The sequence below is a fragment of the Lissotriton vulgaris genome, chromosome 7 (genome assembly GCF_964263255.1).
Source record: "Lissotriton vulgaris chromosome 7, aLisVul1.2, whole genome shotgun sequence".
Classification (NCBI taxonomy): Eukaryota; Metazoa; Chordata; class Amphibia; order Caudata; family Salamandridae; genus Lissotriton; species Lissotriton vulgaris.
The window spans coordinates 1,643,558,479-1,643,574,158 of NC_141695.1; the positions used below are offsets into that span (position 1 = coordinate 1,643,558,479).

The following is a 15,680-nucleotide window of genomic DNA, read 5'->3' on the forward strand; positions in this document are numbered from 1 at the left end:
TTTATGTTTTATAATAAGCATATGTTATCAATGGAGAGTCCTTTTAGTGGCTCTTAAATTGGCCTAAGGGGGATTTGGTTCTACATCTTGTGCATAAACTGACATGTCGCATTTAATTTTTAGGTTTCGCCTGCCGAAGGCTGCGCTCTGCGCAGCTTTTCGGCGCAGGCGAAATCTATTAACTATAAGGGCTTCAGGAACGTCCCCCGGCTCCCATTGGCTAGCTCCATAAATGGAGGCTAGCCATTGGGAGCCGGATCTGTCCGTCAAGGCTGGACCAGATTCGGGGGCGTGCCCGCGTTTTTTTCGCTCTCCGCCCCTGCGATGTCATCGCGGCGGTGGGCGTCCCGTGAGAGCCGCAGCCGGTCCAGATGCCGATGTAACACGGCCTCCGCTCTCCCCCTCCCCTCCCACAGCAGATCCCCGCCTCCCTCTCCCCACCCACAGCAGATCCCCGCCTCCCGAGCCGCAGCTGATCCCGATGCCGATGTAACACGGCCTCCGCTCTCCCCGCCTCCCTCTCCCCTCCTACAGCAGATCCACGCCTCCCTCTCCCCTCCCACAGCAGATCCCCGCCTCCCTTTCCCCTCCCACAGCAGATCCCCGCCTCCCTCTCCCCTCCCACAGCAGATCCCCGCCTCCCTCTCCCCTCCCACAGCAGATCCCCGCCTCCCTCGTCTCCGGCCGGGCTCCCGGCTGTTGCTCTGGAGGCCTCCCTGGACATGGCAGCCCACATGGCCGCTCAGGAGGAGGCGATCCGCCTGCTGACCGGGGAGATCGGCCGTCTTACGCAGCAAGAAGAAGCGGCCAGCAGCCCGGGACTGGAGCTGCAACACACAGGCAGCCACTGAGTACAGTCAGCCACTGCGAGGTAACACACAGGCAGCCACTGAGTACAGGCAGCCATGGAGGGGTAGCTGGCAGGAATACACTGACTACAGGCAGCCATTGAGTGGCAACTATCAGCCATGCACTGGGTACATGCAGCTATGAAAGGGAATTTGTCAGGCAGGCATTGGGTACTATAGGCAGCTACGTATGGGGTAACTTGCAGTCAGGCTTGCACTGGGCATAGGCAGCCATGGAGGGGTACCTCGCAGGCATGCGCAGAAGTGTCCACAGCAGGCGTTCTCTAGCGGCTCCCAAGAGTGACAAGGCAGCAGTGCAAGAGGTGGGCATGGTGCAGGCAGCCAGGGTCCTGGAAGTCGAGCCGGGAGAGCAGGTGCACAAGTAAACCTAGGCCCCCCGTGAAGGGAGGAGACTGGGTCAGTCTGCTGCATTGGGACTGACCCCCGGTACAGCAGAAATCCCACCTTTTCCCCGGTCCATCGGCCGCTCTGGCGGTGGTGTCTGCCTGCTCTGGCGGTGGTGTCTGCCTGCTCTGGCGGCGGTGTCTGCCTGCTCTGCTCGATGGTGGAGGGGCAGTTTTGCACCAGGGATGGGCAGACATGTCTCTTCTGCACGGGTGGCACCGCAGCCAGTGACCTGCCCGACACAGCCGGGTTTCAAACCTCTCCAAAATGGGGGGTGGGGGTTCCAGAGTGGACTGGCCTGCACGCCGGTGCCTCACAGGCTGGGACGGGACTGTCACTCATCCGTCCGACGACCCCCACCCCCAGGGGCCGCCCGCCTCCCTCAGTTTTTTCGTAAGACCCCCCCCGACCTATCACTGATGTGCGGTCTGCCCCCCTCCCCCATTTCTAGGATGTGGGCTTGGCCATGTATTCCCCCCCCCCCCCCCCCCGGCACCCCAGGATGTGGTCCATGCCCCCCCTCCACCGACGTCCTTGGCTGGAGCCCCTCCCATGCCTCAGCGCGCGCTGTCCTTTGAAGTGCCCCCCCACCCCTCGCCTGCATGTCTTCCCCTCCGGTGTGCTCCCACCCCCGCATCTGCCCCCCAGGGCTCTCTTGCTCCTGTGTGTGGGTGTCTGACGTCATCGAGGCTGAATGACAGCAGCTCGTGGCTGAGTGCGGCCCCCTCCCTGTGCCCCCCCCCCCGGGCCCCTCCCTCTACCATCTTCATTCTTCCTTTATCTGCCCACCGAGGCTCTTTCTCTCTCGCCATCCCCGCCGCCCTGTCCCTCTGCCCTCGCACTGCCTCACCCTGCCCACTCACTGCCCCACCCTGCCCCGTCACTGCCCCTCTGCCCACTCACTGCCCCACCCTGTCACACAACATTGAGTCTGTGCAGCACTTAAATAAATAATCATAAATATGTTAGCATGCATCCTTCCTGTCACAGACCTTGTTTTGTTGTTGTGTAGAATGAGAGCTATTAAGTGTTAGTAGATTTGTCCGTTATCGGTGCTTCAAGAGATTATATCTAATAGTTTATCTGTTTTTGAAATGCCACAGGTTAGTATTTAATGCTAACAGACTATGGTTCTCCAGTATTTGTCACTGGTCTGTCCATAACGGATGGCGTGTTTTGGTGCATTATCTTTGGCTTTTTGCGTGCGTTAACATAGCCTAGTGCACGCTTCAAAGTTAATCTCTGAGTTGATGCCCCTCTGAAGCACGCTTTGCTTTGCCAGACTTTCAGTGGCTCCTGCTCCTACCAAGCCCGTCTTTGGGGTGCCCATGCTTTGCCACTTTTTGGACCGTGCAGGTTGATGACGTAGTCGGAGTTGCGCCGAGGAGTCGCCCGTAGTGGAAGGCTTTGCGGGGAGCACTCAAGGGGTGATCCGAGATGGGCAGAGCGGGTCCCGAGGTCCGTGGCTGAGGGACCCGAGGGCCCGCGAACACTCTAATAGGGAGCCCCGGAGAGGGAGCCCAGAGAGGGGAATCCGGGCCATGCAGCGTCCCTGCCTGAACAGGAGCAGCGCGGGGCCCTTGTGAGTACGGGTCTGGGGTGGTGGGCATTCCCCGGTGGTAGGGTCAGGGGCTAGAGCGGAGCAGGGACATTAGGGGGTGCGTCCCAGAGCCATAACTGCAGTTAGACATCGGATGCGCACCATGGGAACGCTCTTACCCCCAGGGAAAGGAGAAGGAGGGCGTTGGATGAGGCCTGGGGAGGGGGGGGGGGGAGGGGGAGGGGGAGGGGGGGGGCGTTCCAACACCCCCGGAAAAAAGGAGTGTAGTTCCAGGACGGTGATACTCGCCCCATCTTCTAATGCAGACAGGAACCAACAATAAACTGCGGGCACTTATAATGTCCCTAGCATCTTCAGGGATGACGGCAGACTATATAATAAAATATATCCAATGCCGAATATGTTCATACTGCAGAGGACCACGGACGAGCTTCAGTACATGCGATTTCCTATTCCCAGTCACGTTTTACACATAATTCAAAGAAGTTAGAAAAGACCATTTGTCAAAAGCAATACCAAAAGCTCAAACTGTAACAAGGGCGAGACCATTGCATTGTAAATGCTTGTTTTCTGTGCAAACCCGCTTCAGCTTGTGAGGTGCTTCAGGTTATTGTTATCCTGCTCCTCGTCTGAAACTGAACTCAGACAAGACGGAAGTCCTCATCCTGGGCTCCTCACCCTCCGCCTGGGACGACTCCTGGTGGCCCCCCACCCTGGGCACCGCACCCAAACCGACAGACCACGCACGCAACCTGGGCTTCATCCTGGACTCCTCCCTCTCCATGACCAGACAAGTCAACGCCATCTCCTAGTCTTGTTTCAACATCCTGCGCATGCTACGTAAGATCTTCCGGTGGATCCCCACCGAGACCAGGAAGACGGTCACCCAGGCCCTCATCACCAGCCGTCTGGACTACGGCAACGCCCTCTACGCCGGAACAACCGCCAAGCTCCAGAAGAGACTCCAGCGAATCCAGAACGCCTGAGCGAGACTCGTCCTCAACCTCCCCCGACACAGCCACATCTCCGGACACCTGAGAGACCTGCACTGTCTCCCGGTCAACAAGAGAATCACCTTCCGCCTCCTCACCCACGCACACAAAGCCCTTCACAACCAAGGCCCGAGTTACCTCAACAGCCGCCTCAACTTCTACGCTCCCACACGCCAGCTCCGATCGACCAGCCACGCCCTTGCCGCCGTCCCCCGCATCCGAAGAGCCACAACAGGAGGACGGTCCTTCTCCCACCTGGCCGCCAAGACCTGGAACTCCCTCCTGACCCACCCCCGCCTGACCCAAGACCACCTCGCCTTCAGGAAGCAGCTCAAGACCTGGCTGTTCGAGCAGTAGCGGACCCCCCCCCCCCCAAGCGCCTTGAGTAGTGCGCGATATAAATGTCTTTGATTGATTTGATTGAACATATCCTCCCAGTTCCAGCATTTACGCCATAGGGTGACTGAGAAGAGCCTTTGTTTTATTTCACTGCAGAACGAGCCTTGTCTTTGTGACTTGTTTGCTTATAGATACTCCCTATCTTCCCCCCCCCCGCTGCTTAATGTTCTTGTTATAACTTTGAACATTTTGCTTTGAAGTTTCTTTCCTAAATGAAATTAAATTCAGATTGTCTCAAAGTAAGAGGGATGTATTATTAAAGATTGGTTTAAGTTGTATTTTTTAAAGGTTCACTATCCGTTGGCAACATTTCTCTGTAAATTTAGTTTAGATTGTGCTATTTAAATGTGTTCTGGAGTCCTGCACATTTCTAAATGTGCACACCGTGAGACTTCGCTAAGCTTGAAGGTGCCATTCAACAAAAATGCATACAGAAAACCATTTTATATAACCAGTAAATACATTATTTTAAAAACAGGTTAATAATTAAAATAAATTGAGATGAAATGCACACATTTTCGATCTATTAAAAACAATTGAACAAGGATGTGGGATTTGATGAAAACACTACGTTCCAGAACATAATTTCTGTAATGTTTAGTGATCTATATCCGAGCTTGTGGCATATCTTCAGATGGAGCTAACAAGTTTTCTATCCAAAGTCGACAGTAAAATTCTTGAAATCCGAAATTCTGTTGTGTTCCTCTTATTGATTTCAAAAATTGCATGGAGCCACTTTTAAATGCCCTGCTGAAGAAAACAATCTGGAAAAGTCCATAGCTTGATTTGACTAAATCTGATCAGAAATACTAAGTGGAGATAGTCTTGTGTTTATAATTAACACTATACCATTCCTTCTTTACAGCACTTAGCCAATGTGAAAGTCTCCGCTAATTGAAATCATTAGTGGTTAGGTATTTCAGCATCTGAGTTATTTTCTTTTTCCTATCCCCTCTAGAGTTTATTCCATATGTGTTTCAAGTGATGTCTTTGCTGTTGGAAATGCACAAGAATGACATCCCATCTTCCTACATGGCCTTATTTCCTCATCTACTTCAGCCGGTTCTGTGGGAAAGAACAGGAAACATTCCTCCTCTTGTCAGACTTCTTCAGGCATATTTGGAACGTGGCGCAGGTGCAATAGCAACATCAGCCTCAGATAAAATTGTAAGTTAAGTATGCAGTGTAATGTGTGTTTCTGAATTGACTCCTGATTATTTGATGACATTAAAAGTTAATTCTTAAGTCAAGATAGCCAGCTGTAGAGTCCTGTGGTTTTGTGCTGATTTCACCATCTTCACATGAAATCAACTTGCCCAGTAATTATTGAATAATGCATTTCTCTCATAGGGTATTACCATGTATAGTTATACGGGTTGACTAGAGCTGCCCGCCTGCGGGGGCGGTCCCTGGAACACTTTTTTCAATATATCTTAAGTGCTGAAGTTCGCCTTTCTTCAGGAAGGCCTTGAAAAGTCACTTCGTCATAATGCAGCCTAAAGGACCAGGCTACAGTGGTCAGAATACTTCAGCTTGAAGGGGCAAAAGGAGACTCCAAGAAAATATGTGCATGAATAATTTTTCGAGGGCACTGTCAAAGAACCTTCACAAAACCTTTGTTATGAGAGAAAAGCTATGAAGCAGTGCAGCGCAATGTAGCCATAGGCTGTCATTATAAGTAAAGAAAAAGGAGACACTCTCTTTAAGAGCAGTGAGCCCTTCATTATCCCAACATGCTCAGCCAGAGGCAGTTACCTCAATTCATTGTGAAAGCTGTACTAGCTGATTAATAGTGGAGCCTGAAAGTGTCTGTCCACTCCACTGGGGAGGAGGTAGGATTGCCAATGATTATCATGGAAATACCCCTACGAGAGAACTGGAGTTACAGGTAAGAAACTATACCTTCTCTCATAGGGGATTCAATGTATAGTCATAAGCGTTGAATAGAATAGCAATCCCATCCTCCCTGAAGCGGTGGAGTGTACAGAAACCAAAAGATAGAGAAACCGGCAAAGAGATTTGAGAGACTTCTGTCCTGCTTGAGCATCTGCTGTAGCATCTGTGTCAGGGCAGGAGTGCCTAGTGAATGCGTGGACCGATCTCCATGTAGCTGCTTTTCAGATGTCTGCCAAGGGGAGAATATATATTGGAAAAAGTGCTCTGGGGTCTATCCCCGCAGTCAGGCGGTGCTAATCAACGCTTAGGACTATCATGGAAATATCCCTACAAGAGAACTGGAGTTGCAGGTAAACTATACCTTCCCAGTAGATGATTTTTTTTTGCAAACTTGTGAAAAAAGAGCTTAATAGGGTTATTTTAACACAGTACGATATAATCTGATAGTTATATGCCAGCTCAGCACCACAATTATACGCAAAATATCAGATTGTACAACCCAGTGCAGTAACTAGATAAGCAGAATATATCATGAAATACCATAAAGGGATCTGTAGAAGTGATCTGGTAGAGACTTCTAGCTGCAAATTCCTTACCTTGGAATTCACCCCAGGTGTCTGACTTGATCTGTAAAGTTTTTGTGCAGTACCCATGCACACTGGTAGTTGACGTCGATCTGCTTGGTAGTCCTCGACGGGTGTAACATGCGCAGTGTCTATATAGGTGACACCCCTTGGTGATAACATCAGTTCCTTTCTTTCCGAGCTAGTCCGCACAGATCCAGAGAAAGCTACCCTGTCAATCACTATTTGACTTCACTTTTTCGGTATAGATTTATTTGAGCGTTCTTTTGGTGTGGCAGAGATGTATACTAGGAAGACAGGCTTCAAGCACTGCGGCGCCTGTCATAGACCATTGTTGGTAACAGACCTGCAACTTGTTTGTCTCTGGTGCCTCTAGTGCGAACACGACTCAAAGGCCACCGTCAACTGCTGAGCCATGCCCTGCAAGGCCTTGAGGAAAAGGTACCTCAAACTCCCCGACACCGCATCGGTCTTGATCCCGGACAAAAGGAAGGTCCTGGAATCTGTCACAGAGTCCATTATCCTAGACTCAATCCAAGTCGTCTGGCACCTCGGGTAAGTCCCACAAAAAGTAGAAAAACAAGAAGTTGAAGAGGTCTTAGACTTTGCCGCCTCTGTCGCTATCTTCAGACTAGACGAAGGAGTGTAGTCATTCAAGGCCGGCTCTGTGTTTGAGCCTATACCTGGGCCTGCTCCGGGCTTCCTCAAGTTTCCAGGAGCCTGATCGACCCCCACTCACCTCCCAAGAGTTTTATGAGGCCATGCGCCTCATACTTGGCCAGCCGTTTCTGCTAGTGTGCCTTCGGGTTTCATGCGTTCTGGAGGGGCCTCTACTTATTCCACGCCTGCGACTCCGGCACCAGTTGGGCCCCTTGGATCCACAGATGGAGCCAGACTGGTGCCAGTCAAGCCACCTCGACCTTCCCCGATGCAGATGCACCTATGCTGTCCTTATGCTGATCCCCGACTCTGACACAGAGCTGGATGGGCGGCGTCCGACTGTTTCTCCCTTTCAGTGGAACCCTTACTGATGCCCTGCTTGGGACTTTGTCCAAGCCCAGCACAGCTCTCTTGTGTAAAGGGAGATTATCCACCACTCTGCCCGTCCCAGGAGACCCCAGTTACCACACACAACACAATACCCTAGAGAGCTTGGTGGTCCAAGCTTCTATCTCTCATGTAAATCATGGTGTATTCCCTACCACCCAACCAGAAAGGGAATCTTAGTCTGGACACCTTGGTAAGAGATTTTCTTCCACCAGCTTGCGCTGTGATCGGTCAGCACTACGTCCCTTTTGAGCCATTACTTCCATGCTCCATGGGATTCGGTTGCGCAGGTCCTGCCCATGGTACCGGAGAAGGCTCAGACCTTACTCTCCTAGGTAGTTATTGACGAGAGAGATGCAGCTAAGTTCACAATCTGCGGACTGGAAACCACTGAATCGTTGTACAGAGCGGTTTCATCGAAAATTGCCTTAAGGCACCACGCCTGGCTAAGGAAAAACTAGCTTTCCAGGGGATGTTCAATTGTTGCTTATGGACATGCCATTTGATGGTTCTGGTCTCTTCGGAGACCGTGCTGGAGCTCTTTAGGCACCACAGGGCTACAGCCAGGCCCTTAGGCCTTTCCATGGCCCCTCGCCACCCCAAATCCACCTTTAGTTCTTTTCGTGGCCGCGGCAAAAGTGTACAGGGCTCAATGTAAAACCCAAAGTGCTCTATTAGTGGTAGTGTTGGCGAGCAGCCTTAGGCCTAACACAGAGGAATCAAAAACATTTATTGTACAACATTGACCAATAATGGACATACGATCCGCACCAGTTTGAAAAAAAACAAGCTTTGTATTTTATTTTAAGACCAAGATCTTCCCTGTAAGGCAAGTACGTTTTTTTTAAATAAAAAATACTTTTCACTTTCCAAAGTTGACACCATTCCTGAACAGTTCAATGTTATCCTTTGGGGAAAACAATATTGTGGTTAAGCAGCATTACATGTGGAATCCAGTCTTCAGGACCAAAGGTAAGCCAGATGAGTACCAAAATTTCACAACCAGTGGCACGGGGGCTACCCGGTTGCTGGGTGCAATTTCACCGCCGGGCACCCAATGCTTTTCAATGAGGATTCTGCTTTCAACAAATGGGCGCAGGCGTCGCACCGGAGGTTGCAGTAGGAAGACCAACATCAGCAGAGATGCAGTTTGTCATTGGGCCACAGTCAATTCATCTCATCAAGGAGCAGGGATGCCTTTTAACTTCAGAGTCTGCTTACCGGAGCCGTTCGCGGTCAGGGGAGCCTCTGGATTCAGTCTGCAGGTGTCATGGGGTTGGTCAACACTGGACTCGCGGTCAGGATCGCTGGGGAGACTTCACTGGACAGGTGAGCCACTCAGACTCGAGCCGAGGGCGTCTGGTGCAGAGTAGGCAGGAGTCGCAGTTCCAGCTGGATCGGGAACCCTTGTAGTTGGATTCTTCTGGACAAGGCCACTGTCCATTGGAGATCCAGTCTCTGTTGAAGAGCAGATAGTCTTCCTTGGGGTTCTGGAAGTCGCTGGCCACAGGACAGGTGTTGTCTTTGCAGGGTTTTTAAATCTGAGACAGACTGGTAGGGCTGGGGCCAAGTCAGTAGTCTTCTTCAGGCTTTTCTGCTCAGTCTTCTTCGTCCTTAATTGGTTACAGGAATCTGATTTCTAGGTGTGGGGGAGCCACTTAAATACTAAATTTAGGGGACGTTTTAGGAGAGTAGTCGGTAGGGCCAGTGGGTACCTTACCTGGGGTGACTACACCCACTGAAGGAGTACCTTCTCTCCTTGCTGCGCCAGGAAGTGACAGCTCTCTTCGCCAAGGGAACCATAGAGAGGGTGCCGATGCTAGAAGTAGGTTGTGATTGCTATTCCCGCTACTTTCTGGTGCCTAGGAAAGATGGAGGCCTTAGTCATATCCTAGCCCTGTGCCCTCACTTTCTTCTTCACAAAGGAGAAGTTTGAAATGCTCACGCAAATCCTACATGTAGGAAAGTGCCCCTTTTTGTCTTTGTCACACAATTTTTGTCACCATTACTGATGGTTTTTGACTGATGTTCACTGGGTCCCTGCTAGTCAGGCTCCAGTGCTCTTTCCCTAAAACAAGGTAAAATTTAACTTTGGTACCCCTGCAAGTTCTTAGTAAGTGGTACCCCTGGTACCTAAGGCATGGGTATCGGAGTATTGGAACTGGAGGGCTCCTGGAGGGTCTAGTGTCTCGTTCCTCGCTGGGGAAACATGTCTGACCTCTGGGGAGACGGAACATCGCCTCCTGGATGGCCGCTGCGTTGGTAAGGCCAGCGGTTAGCAGTTTGTTAAACCGGAGCTTGCGTTTTTGTTCCTGCAGGATGCAGGGAAATAGCTCTGCTACTCCACAGGAGCGATCTGTTTTTTTTTTTTGCGAAGTGCCGGCGTCCCTCCCAGGCTTTTGGAGGCAGAACAGCTGCAGGACTAGTAGTCTGTCACAATTGTCAGGGACAGCAGGCATTCTTGCAGGGTTGGTGCCAAGTCAGTTGCTGCTCCTCAGTTCTTGCTTCTTAGTTCTTGCTTCTTGTGGCTCTTCTGAGTCAGTCAATATTACCTCTCTGGTGCCAGGAGCTCCCTTATATACTAGATTTAAGAGCGTTAAGAGGAGTAATGGGTAGTAGCCAATGGGCGGCTTGCCATTGGTGTCACTACACCCCAGTACGACCACTTCCTGGGGAAGAGTGAGCATAATCCTATTCCTGAATCCGTAGTTCCACCAAAATCAATAATGTTGGAACTCATCAGGCAGCCCACCTTAGAGGTATGACTAGCCGGTGTGTGCAACACACCTACTGCATAGCTGATTTCCCACCTGTCTTTGTACCAAGGGGGCCCAGGGCAGGGGGTGTCAGTCTTCAAGTCTGAAGGAAACAGTTCAACCTCAAAGGCGGGAGATGCTTTGAAACCTCTGGCCTTCATATGCAGATGCACTATCCAGCTGCTTGAAGGAGGTGATAACACCTACCAAAGCAGGCTTTGTTCCCGACCTAATCAGAGCATGGGTTCTCTGTGGTGACAGGCTGGATATGACCAGTCAGCCAGCATACCTAAACTAGACGACTAGTATGCTTCAAAGGGTACCCTCTGGGTGCATGGTATAATAAATCTTATACTGGAATCTGTATAGATTTCGCAAACCACTGTGTTCAATACCAAGCAGCATAGATTTCAAGGATGCCGTTATGTAGGTGAGTTACTCATTTTGACCAGTACATACCTTAAGATGGCTTCCCTATTCACTTGCTATATCTAACAATTTGGTCTAGACAGGAGTGTATCTGCTCATGCATATCTGTCCTCACATAGGCTATAATGCACCCTGCCTTATAGCTGTAAGGCCTGCTGTAGGGGTGACTTGCATATATCATTTGAGGTGACATAGGGTGTGTGCCATGTCGTATTTTCAAAGTGGTTTGCACCGTCACGCAGCGTACAATGGTAGTCTGCAAGTAATTTGTATGGGTTTCCCTTAGGGTGCATAAGACATCTGCAGCCCTTAAGGACCATCTCAGATACCTCTGCCCTATGTACCAGGGGTTCCATTTACTATAGGCTTTCCAGGGGTGCCACAGTGTATTCCAATTATCAGTTGTATCTTTAACCTTGTTTTAGGGAAAGCGCATTGGCACTGGGGCCTGGTTGGCAGGCTTCCAGTGCACTTCCAGGTGAAAACGTCAGATTTGGTGAGCCAACAGTTATGTTATATTTAATGTATACAGCTCACAACTACTCGAAAGTGTCCCGGTGCTTGCTTCAGAAAAAGAAAAATGCACACCAATCTGAGACTAAAAAAGCTATTTTTAAAGTTTTTTTCTTAAACAGTGGGTCCTGGGTGCCCTGAAGATCCAAGGGTAGCATGTGCCAGGCCAGACCGGTTTTGCGTACAAAGGAATTCCCACCAGGTCTTTGGCGATTAAACCTAGGGGTCTGTATCAACAGCTGAGCAGACGAGCGGAGCCGTCTCCCTGGTATGTAGAAGGCAAACCTCTTCTGCAAATAGATGGGGCCTAGGCCGTGAAGGGCCCTATGAGCGATAGACAGCATTTTGAATTTCATACGAGATTCAACTGGGAGCCAATGCAAGGAGCGCATGTGGGTTCCTTGATGACCACCCAAAAGAAGTCTGGCTGCCGAGTTTTGGACAACTTTCAGTTTCTTGGCAAGAAAACCCGGACTGCCCACCGGGAGGGCGTTGGCGTAGTCCAAGCGGGACAAAATCAAGCCACGGACCACAGTTTCTTTGGCACTACCTGGCAGAAGGGGAAGAAACTTCCTCAGGGTTTTCAAAGTGCCAAAGCAGGTACCGGCCAACTTCTTCACTTGTGTCGCAAAAATCCAGATTTTCATAGAACCAGACGCCAAGGTTTTTTGCGCGACTTTGCCCGCAGTTGGTTGTGGGAAACCGGCAGGCCAAAGCCTTTCTCTGAAATCCATTGAGGAGGAGCCATACAAAGGCACTTCAGATTTTCCTTCATTACATTTCAGCTGTGCATTCGCCAGCCAATGAAAAACTGAAGACAAACCATGTTGAGCAGCCACAACAGTCATCCTCCTTGCTCCAAGAAAACAAAACCTGGGTATCATCGGCGTATGCCATCACTTTAGGCCCCAATGACTCCGCAAAGTAGACCAGCGGAGTCACGTAGATGTTAAAAAGTAGGGGGCTAAGTGATAACCCCTGCGGCATACCAGTAGTCACCTGCATAGGCACACGGAGGAAGCCAGACGTGCTGCAACAGTCCTTTCAAGAACGACCTGATCCATTGCACAGCGGGCCAGAAATACCTATTTCTGATAAACGGACAAGGAGCAGGGGGTGGGGCACGGTGTTGAAAGCCGCAGAGAGATCTAGCATAACCAAAGCTGCTCTCCCACTGGCATCCAAACACTCCTAGATCGCCTCTGTCACTTCTAGCAATGCTGACTCTGTGCTATACGAAGCACGGAAGCCAGATTGTGCCAGATGAAGCAAGCCTGGCACCTCAACATAGTTGGTAAGTTGAGACGTAACCACCTTCTCGCAAACCTTAGCCAAACGTGGCAAAAGTGAGAGAGGGCGGAAATTCTCAGGTAACAGAGGGTCAAGTGACGGCTTCTTAAGGAGGGGAAGGATCCGCGTCTGCTTCCATGACATTGGAACAATCGTCTTGAGAATCGATTTGTTGACCATTAAATTCACTTCTGAATTAATAGTATCTGCCACATCAGACAGAAGCCTGGCCGCACACGAGTCGTTGGGTGATCCGACTTTAGTGGCTTAAGGATTCTGAGAGAGCTGGGAAGATCGACAGACCTAAACGCAGAAAAAGTGGGGGCAGGTTCTGCCATCGGCCACTCCAACCAAGTACCTGTAAGCTTCCTAGGAGAAGTCTAAAACGTCTCTTGGATCCTAATTATTTAGTCCCCAAAAAATTTCGCCAAAGTGTTGCACCAGGTCTGAGACAGGTGCCTGGGCGCTAGGGGCCAAGAAACTCTGCACAATTGCAAAGATTTCTTTAGAGTTATTGGCCTGCTCAATGCGAGCGGGGTAATACTGGCCTTTGGCCACTCCAATAGCCACATAGTAGAGTTTTTGTTTGGCTCTAAGAGCTTGTTTATCAGTAGTCACTGGCGCGCCATGCTCTCTCTCCAATATTTTGCATAAATGTTTCAGAGTCCTTAGCTCTGGATTGAACCAAGGCTTAGAGGGGGACTCTCTACTCAGCCTTGGCTGACATGGTGCTGACAGAGTAGCAACCGAGCCTGAGATCCAGTCTGTGAATTGACACATTTTTCTTCAGGTCCCCCAAAAGGGAGGGCCGGGAGGCTGCCGGAGAGCTACTAAGCTGCCCAGGGTCCATTTTCCTGGTGGATGGGGGCGGTGGCGGTTGGCTGGTCGTGAAGAATGCTTGATATCCCATGAAAAAAATATGGGAAAATGATCCGACCAAGCGACCAGCCTCGGCCTCACCACTAATATAGGGAAATTTGAACAGATGATATCCAAAGTGTGCCCTCCTTGATGGGTAGGGTACATGATCAATTGTGAAAGGTTGGCCAAGTGAAGGGAGTCCAGAAGAGCTGCAGAATCATCTGTCATCTCAGTGTGGTCAAGATGGAAATTGACATCCCCAAGAAACCTATAATTCGAAAAGCGCAGTGCTCGCTCTTCCAGCGCATCCCCACAGGTATCCAAAAAGAACCTGGCTGATCCTGGTGGCCGATAAATCAGAGACCCCTCCAGAGTAAAGTGGGCAGAAAGTTGTAAGCTAAAATCCAGAGGGTGGGTGTTTCACTATAAAGAGTCCAACATTCCCTCTACAAAATAGCCAACCCACCACCTCTGCCTACTGGGCGATCCACCCGGTGTACTTTTAAGCCAACAGGTGTAGCCAAGGCCACAATGGGGTTAGAGAAGGCATCCAGCCAAGTCTCAGTAATAAACAATAGGTCTAAACAATTGTAATAACCAAGTCAGCAACATCAACATAGTGCTTCTTCGATGATCTAGCATTGATGAGACAAGCACTAATGCTCCCAGGCATGAATGTGTCAGCAGACATATCATTCGAAGGGGGCTCCGGTGTGAATATGAACCCACAGTCCACATAGACATAGTCCCTTGTAGGCCCTACCAACTTGCCGCTATGTGACGGGCAACGAAGAGGTGTGAGGGATTTTAATAACTCACTCGATGTGAATGCTGTTTCTGCTCCCTGATTCAAGTCGAGCAAAATGGCTTGCCCCGGACGCAGACTGGCCCGCTGCGCGTCCGAGCAGACACCATTGAAATGGGGGGTGGCTGAAGCCGTTGTGCAGCGTACATCGACTGGAACGCTGACCACGATCAGCGTGAGTCACGTCCGAGATGGCCGCTACCCCATAATAGCCTCCCAAGAATGCAACCAGAAGAGCGTAGAGTATAGTGCACTCTGATTTAAAGTTTAAGAAAGGTCACGCGAATAACCATTTCTACAGTTAAAAAAAAATCTACGATGAAACAATTCCCGGGACCCCCAATTCCCGGGACCCCCAATTCCCTCTGCCAAACGAGCAAAATACGTTTTTTTTTTCAATTAGAATAGTGAGCAAAATTAACCTTTTCCCAAGCATTTCTCTGCACATGTTCACTAAAAACTACTACCAGGTCAGTCAGGTTCGTAGGGACATGCACTTTCCCTCTTCAGTTCTGCAAGACTTTTTGGTTTGAAATTATTTTACTGACTCTCCTCCCGGGAGGTATTGTTTCGGTATCCATTCTAGGAATCTACAGTTCTCTAACAGATGAACAAATTACTTCCCTTATCTGGTAGACTAGCCACAGATTCATCCATGCTCCCCACTCTTCAAATCGTTTTCTAAAGACAAGACTCCTTTTTCAGGGCCTTTGTTTTCCACACCATTGGTCATTTTTCTTCGTGGCTCCACGCTCCTGGCGTGGAAAGTTGCAAAAGAAACTGGCGTCAGCGCACTAGGGTGGTGCCTATATAGGCACTGCTCACGGTGTCGATCGAAACCACCTATTGGTGCACAGAATTTCCCGATCCGGTCCGAAACCTGGCGAAAAGGTAGGGAATCTGCAGCTAGATAGTCTTTTCCAACTAATGCATTACCAAATGTAAATAACTTGTTATTCTAAGCCAACTGCATACTGAAAACCATAAAATTGTGCGTCTATCTTTTACACTCGATCAAACATATGCTAAACGCTGCGTCCCATAACCCGATAACCACACCTCAGTGGTCATCACCCATGGCAAGGAATATCCCACATAGGATCAGAAAAAATACAACATGCTTCCAACCACAAACTCTACTTGGTGTAGCGTGCTACTCGTGTAGATAAGTGCTTCAGCGCCCCACATAGGGTTTGTAAATGCTACATAAAAGCTGCAATACAATATAATATGTGCTAGTATATAACTCTATCCACTATTTCAGTCTGAAGGAATGTCTTTCTTGCTGAAACTT

The 15,680-nt window shown here is 49.9% G+C and overlaps 1 protein-coding gene across 1 annotated transcript in view; it reads left to right on the top strand.

Annotated features, from left to right (window-relative positions):
- CSE1L (chromosome segregation 1 like) overlaps positions 1 to 15,680 on the top strand; it is a 276,453-nt gene that overhangs the window by 234,485 nt on the left and 26,288 nt on the right. The window contains exon 19 of the mRNA XM_086932619.1: positions 5,164 to 5,372. Within this exon, the coding sequence (XP_086788745.1) occupies positions 5,164 to 5,372 (209 nt within the window). The remainder of the gene's footprint in view (positions 1 to 5,163; positions 5,373 to 15,680) is intronic.